This window comes from Schistocerca piceifrons, chromosome 2 (assembly GCF_021461385.2).
Source record: "Schistocerca piceifrons isolate TAMUIC-IGC-003096 chromosome 2, iqSchPice1.1, whole genome shotgun sequence".
Classification (NCBI taxonomy): domain Eukaryota; kingdom Metazoa; phylum Arthropoda; class Insecta; order Orthoptera; family Acrididae; genus Schistocerca; species Schistocerca piceifrons.
The window spans coordinates 855847598-855864379 of record NC_060139.1 but is presented as its reverse complement, the minus strand read 5'-3'; the positions used below and the strand labels follow the sequence as shown (position 1 = coordinate 855864379).

The following is a 16782-nucleotide window of genomic DNA, read 5'->3' as shown; positions in this document are numbered from 1 at the left end:
ACTTGCAACGCCAACAGATGGTCACAATGCAACTGGGTGAGTTCACAGTTCTACTCATGCACTTATCATATTTATTCATTTAATACTTCAGAAAATGTAAAACTTTGAAAATGAAAGACTCATTTGTAGTAGTACAGTATATGAAAAGATATAAAAAAATGAATACATTTTTATTAATAGGAAATATAGTTTGAAAATCATAGAAATGAAACACACACATCAACATCAACAGTTTAGGCTAAGAAAGATATGGAAAAAAGGGAAACAAAAGTAACAAAATTTAATAAAACTAAAAACTGTGAAAAATGTGCCTCATTAGGTGCATTTATAACATTGCATACTGTAGTTACACATATAATTTCTTTTAGATTGTCAATTATCTCCACATACTTGGCCAACAGGAGACATGTGTTTTTCAAATACATCAGATTTTGGCTCACTGTGTTATGTTCTCTATCACTAATCTAGAAAATGGCATATTCAGCTTACCCATAGTATTGCTGTATGATCTCGGGAGTCTCAGCCATTCGATGGACTAATTTGTCCAATTCAGTCAAATTCATAGACTCCACACCATAAGCTTCTCGGAAAGAGTAAAGTTTGTACCAGTTAGGCTCAGTATTTGGGTCAAGGTTGGCTTCAGTAAGATTAAACATCCAAGAAGTGTAATCCAAAACAGCCTGTATTTGAGATGAAACATGTACTACAATCTGGATTCTTAAAATTTTTAGTTCTTTTTTAAATATCTTAAATGCTTTTGAGATTGACTCTGTCCTTTTTTAATTAATTAGAGCAAAATACAAACATGTAAAGGTAATACAAAAATTACAGACTACAAAAATAATAGGTTTTTCTTGTTACTGTTTATAATGGGAAAAAGCTTCAGACATTTTTAATAGCTAAGCAGGTAACATGGATGAAAAAATAGCAGATAAGCAGTTTACTGAAACTCAAAGTAACAGTAACAACTGTTTGAATTGCTCAGCAAAACAATAAATTTTGGAAAAGCGTGTTAAATGCTTATTGTTATATCTTTACTGTAGTTTTATGTGCATAGTTTGGGAGAATGAATCAAGTGAGTTAGTGAGGAATGTGAGGTGAATGTTGATGATATGTCCATTAGCCTGCAGCAGGCATGCGATGAGAGGATCTCTTCCTCATTGTTAACAGTTATTAACAGGCCAAGCATGTAAACTGTGTCACTAGTTGTCATTGTTTCTTCAAATTGTCAGTGCAAAAATAATTGAGAGAATGCATGAAGATTTTTTTTACCAAAAGGAGCCTTTCAATTATTTGAATCAAGCTATTGTAGGGAAGAATACTTTATTGCTAACAGGGAAGCAAGCTATCAGTCTGAATTGAGTATGAATGTGTCAGAAAAGATAAAGACATGTAAAATAATTAAAAATGTGTGCCAACATTTTCTGCAATGGAATTACTGTCAGAAAGCTACAGAGAGTCACCAATTTTTGGTCTATATAAACCCTTGAAAAGTTTAGATGTGCAGCTATGAGTTTTTCATGACAATCAAGATCAGCCACATTATGGAAAATAGAAAGTGAAAGTTAGGGAAGATTGTCATTATCCTGTTTCATTACACACTATTTTATTTTCTAAATAGCAAAAGCTAATACTTTTATGCACTTCATCATCTGTGTGCAAATACCTTAATTTAGTTAGCTTTGTATGGATCATAAAGCATATTATTCACAGTACTAATTACAAGGGATTTTCAATAAGTAATGCAACAGACTTTTTTTCTGAAGGCAGATAGGTTTTATTCAGGATTCCAATCACCATGGGATTCCCAAATCTGTTGGCTACAAAATCCTATTTTTCAACATTATCTCCATTCAATGTGCTGGTCTAATTCCACCTTACTGGGAGGTCCTGTATGCTTGCATGGTACTACTCTACTGATTGATGCTGGAGCCAACATCCTGCTGCATCAATAACCTCTCCATCATCCATGTACCGCTTCCTGTGGAATGCATCCTTTATTGGACCAAACAGATGGATGTTGGAAGATGTGAGATCTGGTCTGTAGGGTAGATGAGGAAGAACATTCCAATGAAGTTTTGTGAGCTCCATTTGGTGCACAGACTTGCTGTGATGCCTTGCATCATTACAGACAAGGAGAAGTCCATTTGCACTTTCGTGGCGATGAATGCATCAAAGTCATTTCTTCAATTTTCCGAGATTAAGACAATACACTTCAGAGTCAATGGTTGCACCATGAGGGAAGAAATCAAGCAGAATAACCACTTTGAAGCCCCAGAAGACTGTTGCCATGACCTTACTGGCTGAGGGTGTGGCTTTGAACTTTTCCTTTGGAGGAGAGGTGATGTGGCACCATTCCATGGATTGCTATTTTGTTTCCGGTTCGAAGTGATGGCCTATGTCTCATTGCCTGTGATAATGGTTGACAAAAAATTGCCACAATCAGCTTCCTAACATGCAAGGAATTCTGCAAAGTGATCCTTCATTGCCCTTTATGTCTTTTGTTAGGTGGCAAGGAACCAAGTGGGCACACATCTTTGAGTACACAAACTCATTGAACGAGTGTGGCAGCTCAACTGACAGAGAAGTCCAATTGATTAGTGAGTTGTTTGATTGTGATCCATGAATCACTTCAAATGAGAGTGTCTGCACATTCCAACATTGCAGGAGTCACAGCAGTGTGTAGCCGGCTGGCACGCAGGAGATCGGACAGGTTTTCATGACCTTGTTTCAATGATGACAGATGCCCACCCAATGACTCACTATGCTTTTCTTCACTGTCAGGCCCCCGTAGAAATTCTGCAAGTGCCTATGAATATTTGTGGTGCTCTGTTTTTTTACTAATTGAAGCTCAATGGCAGCTCTCTGCTTGGAATGCACCTCTGTTACAGGCACCATTTTGAAGGCTATGTATAGTGCTGTGACCTATCAGTACATCATGGAACTATACAGGCTGGAGTGGAAATATTCCATGATGTCCCAGAACAAATTCTGCATTTTTTCAACTGAAACTAGTAAAAAAAAAATGTGTTCTATTAGTTACTGAATGTCCCTCATGTTGAACAATTTATCGTTTATTCAACTATTACAAATCTTCATTGTGAGCCCTGCGTTCAATTTTTGTAGCCATTTAAAAGATTACTAAATTTTAATCCATTGGGTGCCTGTGTGCACAGTGACCATTGAATACTTATATCTAAAGGACACCAGTCAGTTGCAGTCACAAAAATCCATAATCTGTTGCAGATTTAGATTTCGAGAATAACATAGTCATCACTGGTGCATTACCAGAAGAGTCATACGAGTACAAACTAGTCAGAACATAAATTTGTGACAAATGACACTACCTTTTATGTGGCAGAAACAAAAAACTTAATTATTTGGAGAATATCATGATTCACACAGTAAAATGCCTTAGATAGGTTGCAGAAAATGCCAATTTGCACTATTTTATTATTTAATGGTTGTAGAATTTGGTGAGTGAACATATAAGTGGCATTCTCAGTAGAACAACTCTTCTAACTGTAATTTGCCAATGATATTATAGTTGATCAGCTGAGATACTATTGTAGAATATGTCACCTTCTTGAAAATTTTCGAAAATGATGTCAGGTGTGACAGATATGTAGGCGGCTTTAGGCCTCGGGGATTGTGAGACTGGAAGCTAAGCTGGTGTTACCATTCCCTCCTACATAGTTCAGGGGAATTTGTGCTGTGTGGGAGAGGAAACAATAAACTTTGGGTAGTGAAGCTTTAAGATTTTTCAATTGCTTTTCTTACTTAATGTTGCAAAACAAGAATAAATGTGACTGAGTCTTTTGTGCAACACATGTGGAAATAGTGAGGCATATTGCACTCAATCCAACAGGATACATGCCATTAGTGGAAGCTTAAGGGGGCAGTTTCAAACTACAATACTTTCTTTATAATATTAAACACTTACACTATCGGTAATTATAAACATATAAGACTGTAATGATCAACACTGCTTTACAAAAAGAGTGAAGCCCCTAGAAGGGACGAGGAAATGAAAAGAAACTTCACAAGTTGAAAGGGTGTGTCATGTTATTTCAGCAATTACAAAACTGAGACAAATTTACCAAGACATTGTCAGTATGATTCAGTATGATAAGTGATTTCCACTATGTTGTTGTACACTATAGACCCTGGGTGCATGCACTGATTCAGTTGGGAAGAGTGTCATAAGTCTGAGCTGATCCCACAAGTTTTGCCAGGGGCAGATTTGAGGATCTTGCCAGCTACATAAGTGTCTCAACATCACACAGATATTTCATAAAGAAATGTACCATGTGTTGTCGACCATTGTCCTGGTGTAAAATGTCACCATAACAACACTCCATGAGAGGTAAAATATGGGGGTGCAGGTTGTCTATGACATACCCTTGTGCCCTCAGAGCCCCCTCATTCACTACTACCCATGACCTGAAGTCATACCCAATGGTTCCCCACACCACAACACCAGGAGTAACACCACTGTGTCCCTCCAAAACATTGGAAGAATGGGACCTCTTCCCATGTTGCTACCATAATCACCATAGATAGTCATCAATGGTAGTATGGTAGTGAAGAACTGCATTTCACCACTGAACACAATGTGATGACATTCATCAGCAGTCTCTGCTTTCCAGTAGCGGCAGAACCCAAAACACAGGATGCAGCATGTTATCATAAGGCTCTAGTCTGCCTTCTGCTAGTCCCTGACCAATGGTGTGCAATGACACAGAATGTTGTTGGGAGACCATACTTGTTCTCTTGCTGGCACAAGTTTTAAGGGGATGTGATGTGCTTGGTGAACATTGCGGAGATCTTTACTTGTGGTGGTCTGACATGGTTGACTGAACATTGACGATGAGTAAGCTGACCCTCAGATTCTCATGCAATCCAACATCAGGCCACTGTCACATCTGAAAGTCTCATAAATCTGGATATTGCATAATTCAACCAGATGGCCAAATGGAGATCCCACAATGAAGACTCTTTCATTTTACGTCAAGTGCTGCTGATGCTGCCCCACACAAGGAAGTGGCATCTGCACGTCCTTCACAGTGATCACATCACTCTACATCTGATGCTGTCAACACCCTTTATATACCCTCAAGTTCTACTAACAACACTAAACATGAAAAACACCAATGCTCTCTGGTGCCCATTTTACGCGTCACAGAGAATTAACCATTTATGTACACATCAATTGTGTGTATTTGATGTACTTACAGTGTTTACAAAAGAAAGTGAACCATACAAGTGATTAATGTAATTAAAGGAAAGAGCAGTGTAGAAAATGACCACTCTCAGTGAGGCAGGGTACTGGAACTGACACTGCAGAAATTGAAACTTCCTGGCAGATTAAAACTGTGTGCCCGACCGAGACTCGAACTCGGGACCTTTGCCTTCCGCGGGCAAGTGCTCTACCATCTGAGCTACTGAAGCACGACTCACGCCCGGTACTCACAGCTTTACATCTGCCAGTATCTCGTCTCCTACCTTCCAAACTTTACAGAGCACTTGCCCGCGATAGGCAAAGGTCCCGAGTTCGAGTCTCGGTCGGGCACACAGTTTTAATCTGCCAGGAAGTTTCATATCTGCGCACACTCCGCTGCAGAGTGAAAATCTCATACTGCAGAAATTGTCTATGTCAGAAGATGGAAGACTGCCATTAACAGTGCACTAAACAGATGGGGCAGCCAGTGAGTGCCACCCATACTGCTACATCTGATAGGGGCTCCACACAACAGTTGCAGATATCAACTCACCAGCATTTTACATAACTGTAACTGCTCATAGTTTTGTAGTGATTGCTCATAGTTCCAGTTCACTGTTTTATGTTGTTTGCAGACTATAACTGACTGTGTACAGAATGCATTGATCTTTAATTTAAGGAGTTTTTTCTCAGTGCCATTGCTAACATAATAGATTCTTCATTTATGAAATTTCTTTGAAAAACCTTAGAAGGGCGCAATTACCAAGTAGATTGGGAGTCTGTTAAAAGTCAACTTGTCAAACAAAACACTAAACATACATAAAAAAATTGGTGAACAATAAAACTTTCCTGAATGGTGATGACCAAAACATATTTATTTGCAACCTTTTTTGAAGTATACTAGTTAATAATTTAAGCAGTTAATATTCACTGTCTCATGTTTCTGATGTTAATTCAGTACATCTTCTTCCAAGATGTTGTGAAGCAGCTGTCAACAGTGCTATCAAAAGTGATCTGATCATAGCTGGCTTTAATATAGAGTAAAAGGTAAATGTAGCCACTTTTACTTTTCAATACTTATTAATATGAGGGCTGGGATAATCGTGCGTCACATCGAAAGTGAAAGCAAGGTTTGGCTGTGGCCTGTCTACCACCAGCCATAGAGAGTTTAATATGAGCTAGCAGAGATGGAAGACAAAAGTACTTGGTGATTATAAGTGAAGAGGCACACAACAATGAAGTCTAGTTGCTGAATGATTGTTCTGGCAGTAACAAGAAGTCAGTCATGCAACATTTTATCACTTGGTAAAGGCAGAAATATCAAAGGAGGACTAATTTGACCAAAACCCATTTGATCAATAGAATGATCACAATCAAACAACTGAGCAGAAGTGTTACAGATTGTCCAGAGGGCAACAATCTTTGTGGTGTAATATTGGGGGTATAGGTGGCAAAGGGATGAATTTGGATTTTGTGTGAGTTGGGCAGGTGACAGAACACTATTATGAGTGATGGTGATCAAATTTTTGTACCAATATATGTCAAAAACAATTGTTTTCTGAGCAGCTTGTCATCTAATCCTCCAAATAAGTCCATAGTAACAGCACATTATTGTAACGAAAGCAAATTACTCACTCCTGTATTTCCATCCACTTTGTAGACTTTGTAATTTGGATTTACATCACTGTATGTCACAAGACTTCCTCCATTGTAAGCAACAATGCTGGCCCTAGATGTATCATCAGAAGCATAGTGCAGCTGAAACCTGTCTTTGTGTGTGTGTCCATTGAATACAGCTGCTATGGTGTACTCAAATCTAAAAATGAAAATAAAGATGAATAATAAAAATTAATAATAAAGATTAACAATATAACACAGAAAAAGGTTATAATAGTGCAAATTGGTAACAGAATAAATCAACACTGAACAACAAGATAAAGCAAAAAGGAAATTGTTACAAAATCAGTAAACACGTGGCAGCACACATGCATAATACGTTCTAAAATTCCATGTATTAATATGGGGTTTTCCAGTGCTCACACCTCAGGTTCTATTAGTGATAAAAAGTTAGGTGGAGGGTTTGGATAGCTCTTGTGCAAGGGACCATTTGTATACCCAACAGAAGGGTTGCCTTTGTGTCACTATCCTACAGCATAGGGACAAAATATGAATATTACACATCCTTTTGCGTAAGCAAATGGGTTGGTTCTTTTTGTTTCTCATGTGGTCTATGGTGGGTTTGGTGGGACTTATAGAGGCACTATTAGTTCATGTGCAATTTCCGCAAAAAGGACTTTTTTACTATACTTTGGCCATCACAACTGGACCAAAATGCAGCCAAGGATTCCAACATGGCTAGGCAAAGAAAATGGCTGAAATATTTATGATGTATTCCCAAGATCGTGATTTAAAATAACCGTGAAAATTTTCTTGATGTCTTTAACTGTTTCTAGGATACAGAGGTTCAAAGTTACCCTACTTGTACACATAAAATACACATATAAAATCCAATGTGTGACAAAAACATAGTTTATAAAGTTAGTTAGCATGGAGAAGTATGCTGTAAAGTGTCTGTTATCACTAGCAAACCCCGCATTGTGGTAGTGTAGAACGTACAAAATTTTTTGTACATAAAATTTGGTCTGAGCTGTAAAATTACTTTTGCATTATTTCAATTTCACATCAAAAATCTGCCTAAATTTTACTGACCAATACATTTTTTTTCATTTAACTTATATGCCCTGCTGCAACAGGGAATAGAAGGGAACCAGTGGGAAAAGTATCCTATCAGAGCACAAAAAACGTGAATATGCTCCTATTTTTTTAAAAGCCTCTGACTGAAGCGTGGGGTACTAGCTGTCTCAGTCTACATTCCTCAGCACCTTTAAAAATTTTCCCAAATGAAGACTTATGTGCACTATTTTATGCTGAGACAGAAGAAGACAGTGGCAGTGGCAAAAAGAGAGAAAAGTAATAAATACTGGAAGAAAGCAGACAGTAGTTGTGTTACAGGAAGAGCAAAGGACACACTGGCATTGTGAGAGGAAGAGGAGGACACAGTGGCAGTGAAACATAGATGACCATGACAGAACAGCACTACTAAAAGAATGAAGACTGTGCTGGAGTGGCGTGGGGGGAGGGAAGAGGAGGAGGAGGAATAAAGAGAAAGTGGAAGTGGGTGAGAGCCAGTGATAATGAGAGACAGAGTATATGACAACAAGAAAGAGAGAGAGATAGTGATAGTGAGAAGAGACTGCAGCAGTAGGAAGGAAGGAATGAGATATTAGGAATAAGTGATAGCAAGGAAGCAGTGACAGTGAGAGGAGACTGTAGTTGAAGGGCAGAACAAGGGGGACTGTGGCTTTGAAAAGGACAAAATGACAGACAGATACAGAGAGATAATGACAATGAGTGAATGAGAAAAGGCAACTGGGAGTTGATGGGTATGACCAACTTACAACAGTGGACTAGTGGATATGAGTGAGTAACAGTAAAGGGAGTTTGAGGTGAGTTGTATGTTAAAAAAAGCATGAATATGTTTGCATGCCAAAGTTTTGGAAAAAAATTTAAAGGTGCTGAGGAAGGGAGAATTAGGCAGCTTGTATCCTACTCTTCAGTCAGAGTCTTTTAAATAACCAGGAACATATTCACATTTTTGTGTTCAGATAGTAGCATTTTTCCACTGGTGAAATACTGATCTTAGAGGGTACTAAGGCACAAAACTAAGTAATCAAACAGCTTCTAACGTATTAAAATACAAATAATATGAATATAAGGTGAAGGAGCATTGGAAAATATAAATTAACACAATTAATTGTATCTGATCCTTGTTTTCAATTCTAAGATATAAATAGAATGAAAATTTATTACAAAAGAAAATCATTTACTTGAAATATGAAAAGTCTAAATGGGTATAAAATATAGAGCAAAGAATAAATAAAATAAACCACAATTAAAAACACACACCCTTCTTTTTGTTAAAAAAAAGTTTGGATCATCTACTCTCTCTGAAATAACCAATCTGTGTACCGAAGAAGTATACTGATGCCACAAAAGTTAACTTTCAAGAGGCAAGCCTTATATTTCTCACTCAAGAAATGTAATGCTAAAGGTAAATTAAATTGTGGTTATGATTCTTTGCTATAACCATTCTCAAAAATATTACAAACAGTGAAGAGGCAGATTAATATTCTAAATAAATTTAATCTTTTCAGCACAGCATAGTTTAGTTTCAGAAGACAGAAGTATGAGATCTGCCATAACAGAGCACCTAACAGAAGACCATTTAAGGTCTTGGATACTGTTGACTACAAAGTTACAGAAAATAGATGGAGTCACACTGTATAAAAAATAAGAAAATTATCAGATAAGTACATTCTATGAAGAAAAACTGCCACACTTGGTGGTCAGCATGCAATTCCTCATCTCAGTTCAAGACAAAAGTGTATCATGTCCAAGTAATGTTAACACCAAACTTGTTATTTTCATTTACTTATTTTTATTCCCCCCCCCCCCCCCCCCAGTTAAAGCATCAAATTGTATCCAGTTTACACCTCCGCAATGCAGTATCTTGTGTATTTCTTTCTCTTTCTGTTACCTTCATGTAACCATTAAGACATAACATGAACTTCTTATAAATGTAAATGACCACTTTGTTTCTTCCATGATGCAAGTAAAGTGAATAGAAAATAATATAGGATACAGTACCCATCTGTATATAATAACACACAAAAAACACTATTGTGGGATACACTAAATTGCAAGTTATGCTACACACAGGAATTCCATTCTGTGCATTTGACATTCAGGCATATTTTCACAGAGCTGGTATGTACATGTACAAGGAGCATTCATTTTAGAGTAGATGTTCGAAGTGACCACCTTGCAATTGCAAACACTTTGCCACTAATTGGATCATACTTTGCTGGATCCTACACAACACATCTGCATCCACCACTGCCAAAGCGCCATGCATACAAACTATTAGGTCATGTATATCCAAGGGTGGAGTACTATAAATTTGTTCCTTTATGTATCCCCACAAATAAAAATAGTTAAGCACATTCATTCCAAAGTGTGGTGGTGCACAATCAGGCTGAAACCACAGCTGTTGCTGAACACCAAATGGAATGTTTTCTAATTTGTCAAGCAAAGTATTGCAAAAAAAACATGTGATACAGGGGTGCATTCAACTTGTCCAGCAATAGGTATGGGGCTCAAAAGCAGTCCTTACCTTATTCCAGCCCGCAGGTTTCTGCTAAAGTATGCCTGAAAGCCACATTCACAGGTGACATGTGGACTGTGTTCCAACTGATAGCAGCTATTGTGGAGGTTGAAAATACCTTCATAAGTGAAGCTAGATTCATCAGTCCATATCACGTTATTTATAAAATGTTGGTTATCTTCCACTTGGCGCAAAAGCCATTCGTGAAACTTATCTCATCAAATGCAGTCTTCTGATTGCTCGTGTTCAGTTAATATGTAATAATATGGTTGCAGTTCATGAAACACTTCAACAACCAGTCTCTGAAATATCTGGAACTGCCTTGCACTATCAATGGTACTTCATTGAGGTGACTGATGAACAGTTTCAAGAAACACTTCCTCTGTCTATAGAGTGCACTAGTCCTTGAATGACCTCTGTCCATTATTTGTGGGTGAAAATTACTGGATTCATGAAGGCATTACTCCAGGTGATTAAAAACATTCTTATTGGGGATGGAGCAGCAGCACCAAAAGCATATTGACATATTCATCATTTATGTATTCCATTGGGAAGCTGCCCTACACAAACTTGACAGGACCAGTATGGTTAGTAGACACAAGCATGCTCCTTAATGGATCTCACTGTCATATGATAGGCTATTGTCATGTGACAAAATGATGTCCAGCTTATAAATGATGAGAACTGGGGAACAAATGTCTAAAAAATAAAAAAAAAAAAATACCTTATGAGGTTTTGGACCATGATTCCATGGTGGATGTGGGTTTGATGTACCAGCAGTCTACTCAATGAGCTACTACAGCTAGTACAATAGTGTAGGGTGATACACATTTCCCTGTATATTCTAATGTGCAGCAATATGTGACAGTGTTGGCAGCTCCTCATTTTCATACATGTGTTTTCAAAATGGATCCAAACTGATTCTGCTAGATAAACTTTCGTCTTGAACCTGGAAGAGGAATTGCATTTCGATTCTAAATGTGCAATTTATTCTTCAACCTGTATACTTTAATGATGTTTACTTATGAGCCAATACAACAGTTTCATCTGCATTCATAGCCTGCAAACCAGTGTGAAGCGCATAGCAAAGGTACTTAGCATTGTGCGAAATTTAATGGATTTTTTCCACTCCAGTCACGCATGAAGCATGGAAAGAATGACTGCTTCACTGCCTCTGCACATGCTGTAATTAGCATAATTTTGTTTTCATTGTCCTTAAAGGAGCGGTATGTAGGAGGCTGAAGTATATCTCCAGATTCTTCACCTAGTACTGGTTCTTGAAAGTTTGTAAGTAGGCTTTTTCAGGATAATTTGTGTCTATCTTTAGCAGGATTTCCAACATTTTTAACATTTCCATGACAGATGGCAAATTTTGAAACACATCACGATAGTTCCAGCTAGTGATTTGTAAAACTTAAATGTCTACCCTTGTATATGTGCAACAGGACAAGTCACAACATCTTGTGCCCATGTCAGCTGAGGTCAACGCTGCAGCCTAAACTACACACATTAGCTCACTTACCATACTCACAATGAGATGGCTGATGTTTGCCACTAGGACTTTTCTGTTTGTGTTTCACATGTACAGAATACACTTTCCTCCTACCAGTTTCCTTGCCTCTATGATAATGGACAACATGTGATACGATCATATTAACAAATGAGCTTTCTATTGGAGGAATCAATACCTGTAAATCTGTGGAAGATATTCACTGTTGAGATGACAAACTGTATTGCATAGTTATCTCCTTTCATGCTTTCTGCACATATCTTCATAGACTAGTTCCCAGAAATGTTTCTTCCCCCTTTTGCCTCATCTAACAGTTCATCATATCTCCAACTTGACATCAATTTCAACACAATTTAACTTCAAAATTACTCAGTTGCCACCATTTGGGAAAACTGAAGGATCAACCCTCCAGGCACCTACAGTCAAATTGCAATGAAAAATCAAGGCTTTTCATTTCTCTCTCTTGCAGAAATGTTCTTTATCCAGTGATCAACTAGATCAACCAATACAGTCTACAGTGAGTTACCACACATGTGTCCTAATGACAAAGTTATCAAAATGACATAATTCTGTCATTATCTGTCATGTCCATATAAGATGAGAAGATTATATTGCAGACCAATGTGAACAATAATCTGTTATATATTTTGTAATCTTCTACAATTACATACCGATCAACTATTTTGTTGTATTCTCTTGACCATGTTGAATAGCAGTCACTAGATCCTGATGGAACATGGCCAAGAATGTGTACTTTTTCTCCTGCTGCTTCAGCTGCAAGTAATGTTTCTGCTAACCACTTGAGCTGTTCACTTGGATCTGCAGGCTTGTAATGAATCCACCTATGAAACAGTAAGTTATTGTTGTACTGAATTTCAGAACCATGAACATAAATCTGTTTTTATGTCATTCCTTTTTCACAAACACAAACACACACACACACACACACACACACACACACACACACACATACACACACACACACTTGTGTGCACTGTAATTAGTCTAATATTTTTCCACAGTCGCTACTGGTGTGACATGTAGAGGAATCTGCCACATTACTAGATTCCTCACTTAACACACATTCATGAAACATTGTAAGTAGAGTTCTAGGGGGTAGTTGGCACCCATTTTCAAGAATCTTCCCATTCAGGTTTTTCAGCACTTCTGTAACACTGTTCTGTGAATTGGACACTAGACATTAAACCTCTGCTTTCTGAGGTCACAGCTTGTGATGAAGGGCTAGCTAGTACCTAAAGCTATCAGTAGCTAAATGTAAGTATGTATGTATGTATGTATGTATGTATGTAGATGTCACACTCAGAGAGTCGTTCTCTTCAAGACTTGCAGAAATGACTGCAATGAATTTGAGTTAGTGTCAGATTTTTTATGCACTCTATAAGTGTTTACACTCTGGTCAGACTGCAGGTTGTATAGAGTTTATGACAGAGAATGTAAATATGAGGTTTTCTCCAACAAGGAGACCTTATGGAACAACTCCGTTCAATTTTCTTTACATTTTTAGTATTTGAAAGTCTATGGCCAAACATCAATTTTTTAAAACACAATTTTAGAAAAGAAAAGCTTGAAAAAGTTGCCTCTAAAAATCATTTCTGAGCACTGTTAAGTGCAGAACACTTGGTGTGTGTTACATAGGTGCTTGCTGGTGAATGTATAGCATTGAAGTCTGGTAACAGGAAAATCTCTCGTCTGTGTCTCCTTTATTGCAATTTTTTTTACTTTTATTTAAATTGTACATTTTCTGTCCAGTTGAAATTATAATAATCAAATTGGAATCATAATTTTCTAATGAAACCAACATATTTTGTTCTCAGTTATGGGTCATATGGAACAAATTTAAATCTGATGCAGACATGTGAAATAACTTATACACATCAATAGTACCCCAGAAAAAATGTACTCTCTGCAGTGAATATGTGCTGAAATGAAAAATTCCTTGCAGTTAGTCCCAGTAGAACTGTTTACTGTAAATAATTGTCCAATTGAAGGTAGTGTACTGAAACTATCACATTGACAATACTTTATACTACAGGGTTTGTAGTCTCATGACACAGCACCTATGCAGATTGTCTAAATTAAGGCATTTATATTTGTTGTTGAGTTTTGTCTTATCTAGTGAGGTGCAAGTTTCGTGTTTAACTTCTTGCACTTGACTCAACACCTAAATTTGTGGTAGGTTCTTGTTATTTTAGTGATTTGGCTCCTGAACGAGCTTCAAAGCAGAAATATGAAGTTGTATAAATAGCTTTTACATTCACTGTACTGAACTCCATATACTGTTAGTGTGAACATAACTAAAAAGCTGTATTGGTCCAGTAAACAGACAATAGTTCAAAATTTGTTTATGCAATTTTATCTCTTTTTTTGCCTCAGTATCAGAGGTGTAACAACAAAATCTCTACTTGTTACAGTCCTGTTTGTATCTGCTGCTATAGTTTGGAAGAAACATGGCTGCTTTAGTGGTGTTGGCCACTCTTTCACTGTATATAGATTTGTGGCGGCCACACCAGTCAAACGCGCGAAGGGCTGAACTACAGCACAGCCAACACAAGTAAGCGATGCCCGGCATTCACGAGTGCAGCTATACCATTATGCCGAATTTTGGCAATGGTGCGTTGCGCATTGGACCGCACGGGACAAAGCAGGCAGACACGGCGAGCTGGTCAACGTGACGTGACACACATCTCCGACTTCTCCCACCACTGACCACATGTGTCAAGTTAATGCGACTCCTCCATAAATGCATATTCGCAGTCTTAAACGCAGTTGCCCATTGTGTGGTGTCCACCCTTCCATTTGGCAGTGCCTTTCTCCCTTTCACGGACATCATGGCGCCTCCGGTCATGCCGTGGCTCATCACTGGAGTGTATACCCTGTGGGATCAGTGATCAAACCGTACTGCCAGTGTTATGCGCCTGTACAGACAGGCATTAGTGATGAATTGTATTTGTAACTTCGTGTAAGACTTGTGAAGTATAAATGTGTCACGACCACAACTGCTCTAGTTGTTTCTGTCACCAAGCCTCCCCCTTGAACATAGTGCGTGGGCACAGCAATAAAGCTGGTCTGCTGCACGTTAATGACTGTAAGCAGTGATACCACACATCTCTGCTTCACTGATGACTCCAACGTGATCTGAGGGTAACAACAGTTGGTGATGAATGTTGGTTGGTACGAGTGACGTGGAACCACGAGTAGTCTGGCGCGTACATGCGCACACCCGAACAGTGCTCTGTAGTGATAAGCAATTTTTTTTTTGAGCGAACTCCTTTTTTGTATTGCTTTTTATGTGTATGTTTTGTTCGTGAACTGACTAGTGTTATTCTTTTTTGTGTGTTTTCCTTTGTTGTGTTATTTTCATTGTGTCCTTTCCCCTTGTGCAAGAACTCAAGAACTCGACTATAAGCTCGCATGCAACAAGGGGCTGGAGAGTGAGCTACAAGCACGGACTACACGCGCGAACGCTGTGCAGCCATGGACAGCCCAAGACAATTTTGGTGTGCAAATCCCCACCACACCGACGCTTACTACAATCACCAGTGCGTCCACAGGCACTGGATGGGTGTTGATCAGGCTGCCTCCCTTTTGGCCCCATGACCCTCTAATGTGGTTTAGCAAAGTAGAAGTGGTCTTTATGAGTAACCATGTAACCTACGACCTGGCAAAATTTGGACACGTAGTGAGCCAGCTCGACCAGAACTATGGAGTCAAAGTGCAGGATATAATCACCATCCCACTGATGCAGTCGTCCTACAAACAGCTCAAGGAAGAATTGATCTCATTGTCCGAAGAACAATGAGTGCACCAACTGCTGCGGAAAGAGGAATGCGATAACCAGAGGCCTTCACAGTTCCTGTGCCAGTTGCGGAGCCTCACGCAGTCTGACATGGTGCCAGATTCACTGTTACGCACCATCTGGATGCGTAGCTTCCCAGCTCAGGTGCAGGCAGTGATAGCAGCATAGACAGAGATGCAACTGGACGCTATCGCTAACTTGGCCGACTGGGTGCACCATGGCAACGGCAGCTTATGACACCATCCCCCCACTCACAGCAAGAGGGCAGCACACATTGCAGTGGCAGCAGACCAGGCTACAGGCAGCATGGCTCACGCAGCCAGCAACACTGCAACAGCCACTCCATCGGTATGCCACTGACGTCAGAGCACGCACAAAGCGGCTACTGCTGATACAACGCCTGTTTTGGCAACGAAGCAACCAGGTGCAGCACTGCTTGCTCCCACCCAAATGCCAGCTGCTACTCGACCTAGGCATACCAGGCTGCAGTACAATATGAAAGCGTCTGTTTGTCATGGAATGGGTTGTGGGCGTGAGGTACCTCGTCGACACGGGTTCGGACCTTTCGATATTCCCCTGTTCTATGTTACGAGACCGCAGGTGGGTCGAGGCACTCTGCCTCGCAGCGGCAAACAATTCAGCCATTAAAACGTATGGCACACACAGCCACAATTTAGATCTAGCTCTACGCTGCACATTCTTGTGGACTTTTACTGTGGCCAACGTCAATGAGCCGATCCTGGGCGCAGACTTTTTCGGCCACTACGGGCTGCTAGCTGACATCGCAAATGGCCAGCTCAGCAATGCGAAAACAAATTTAAAGACAGTGGGACAGCACCAGCAGGCCACATTCTATAGTATTAAACCTGTGAAGTGCCTCGGACCTTACGCTGACATCCTTGGAAAATTCCCCGACCTCACCCATCCAGCCGGCGCACCGTGAGACATTAAACATTCGGCGGTGCACCGTATAATAACCACACCCGGACATGTTGCCCACGTTGACTCAC

At 39.3% G+C, this 16782-nt stretch overlaps 1 protein-coding gene across 1 annotated transcript in view; it reads right to left on the bottom strand.

Moving 5' to 3' along the window:
• The window catches only part of LOC124777235 (sphingomyelin phosphodiesterase-like), a 161508-nt gene that overhangs the window by 12283 nt on the left and 132443 nt on the right, over positions 1 to 16782 (bottom strand). The window contains exons 8-10 of the mRNA XM_047252562.1: positions 12627 to 12797; positions 6857 to 7037; positions 490 to 680 (exon numbers count right to left, since the gene is read on the bottom strand). Coding sequence (XP_047108518.1) covers positions 490 to 680; positions 6857 to 7037; positions 12627 to 12797 — 543 coding nt within the window. The remainder of the gene's footprint in view (positions 1 to 489; positions 681 to 6856; positions 7038 to 12626; positions 12798 to 16782) is intronic.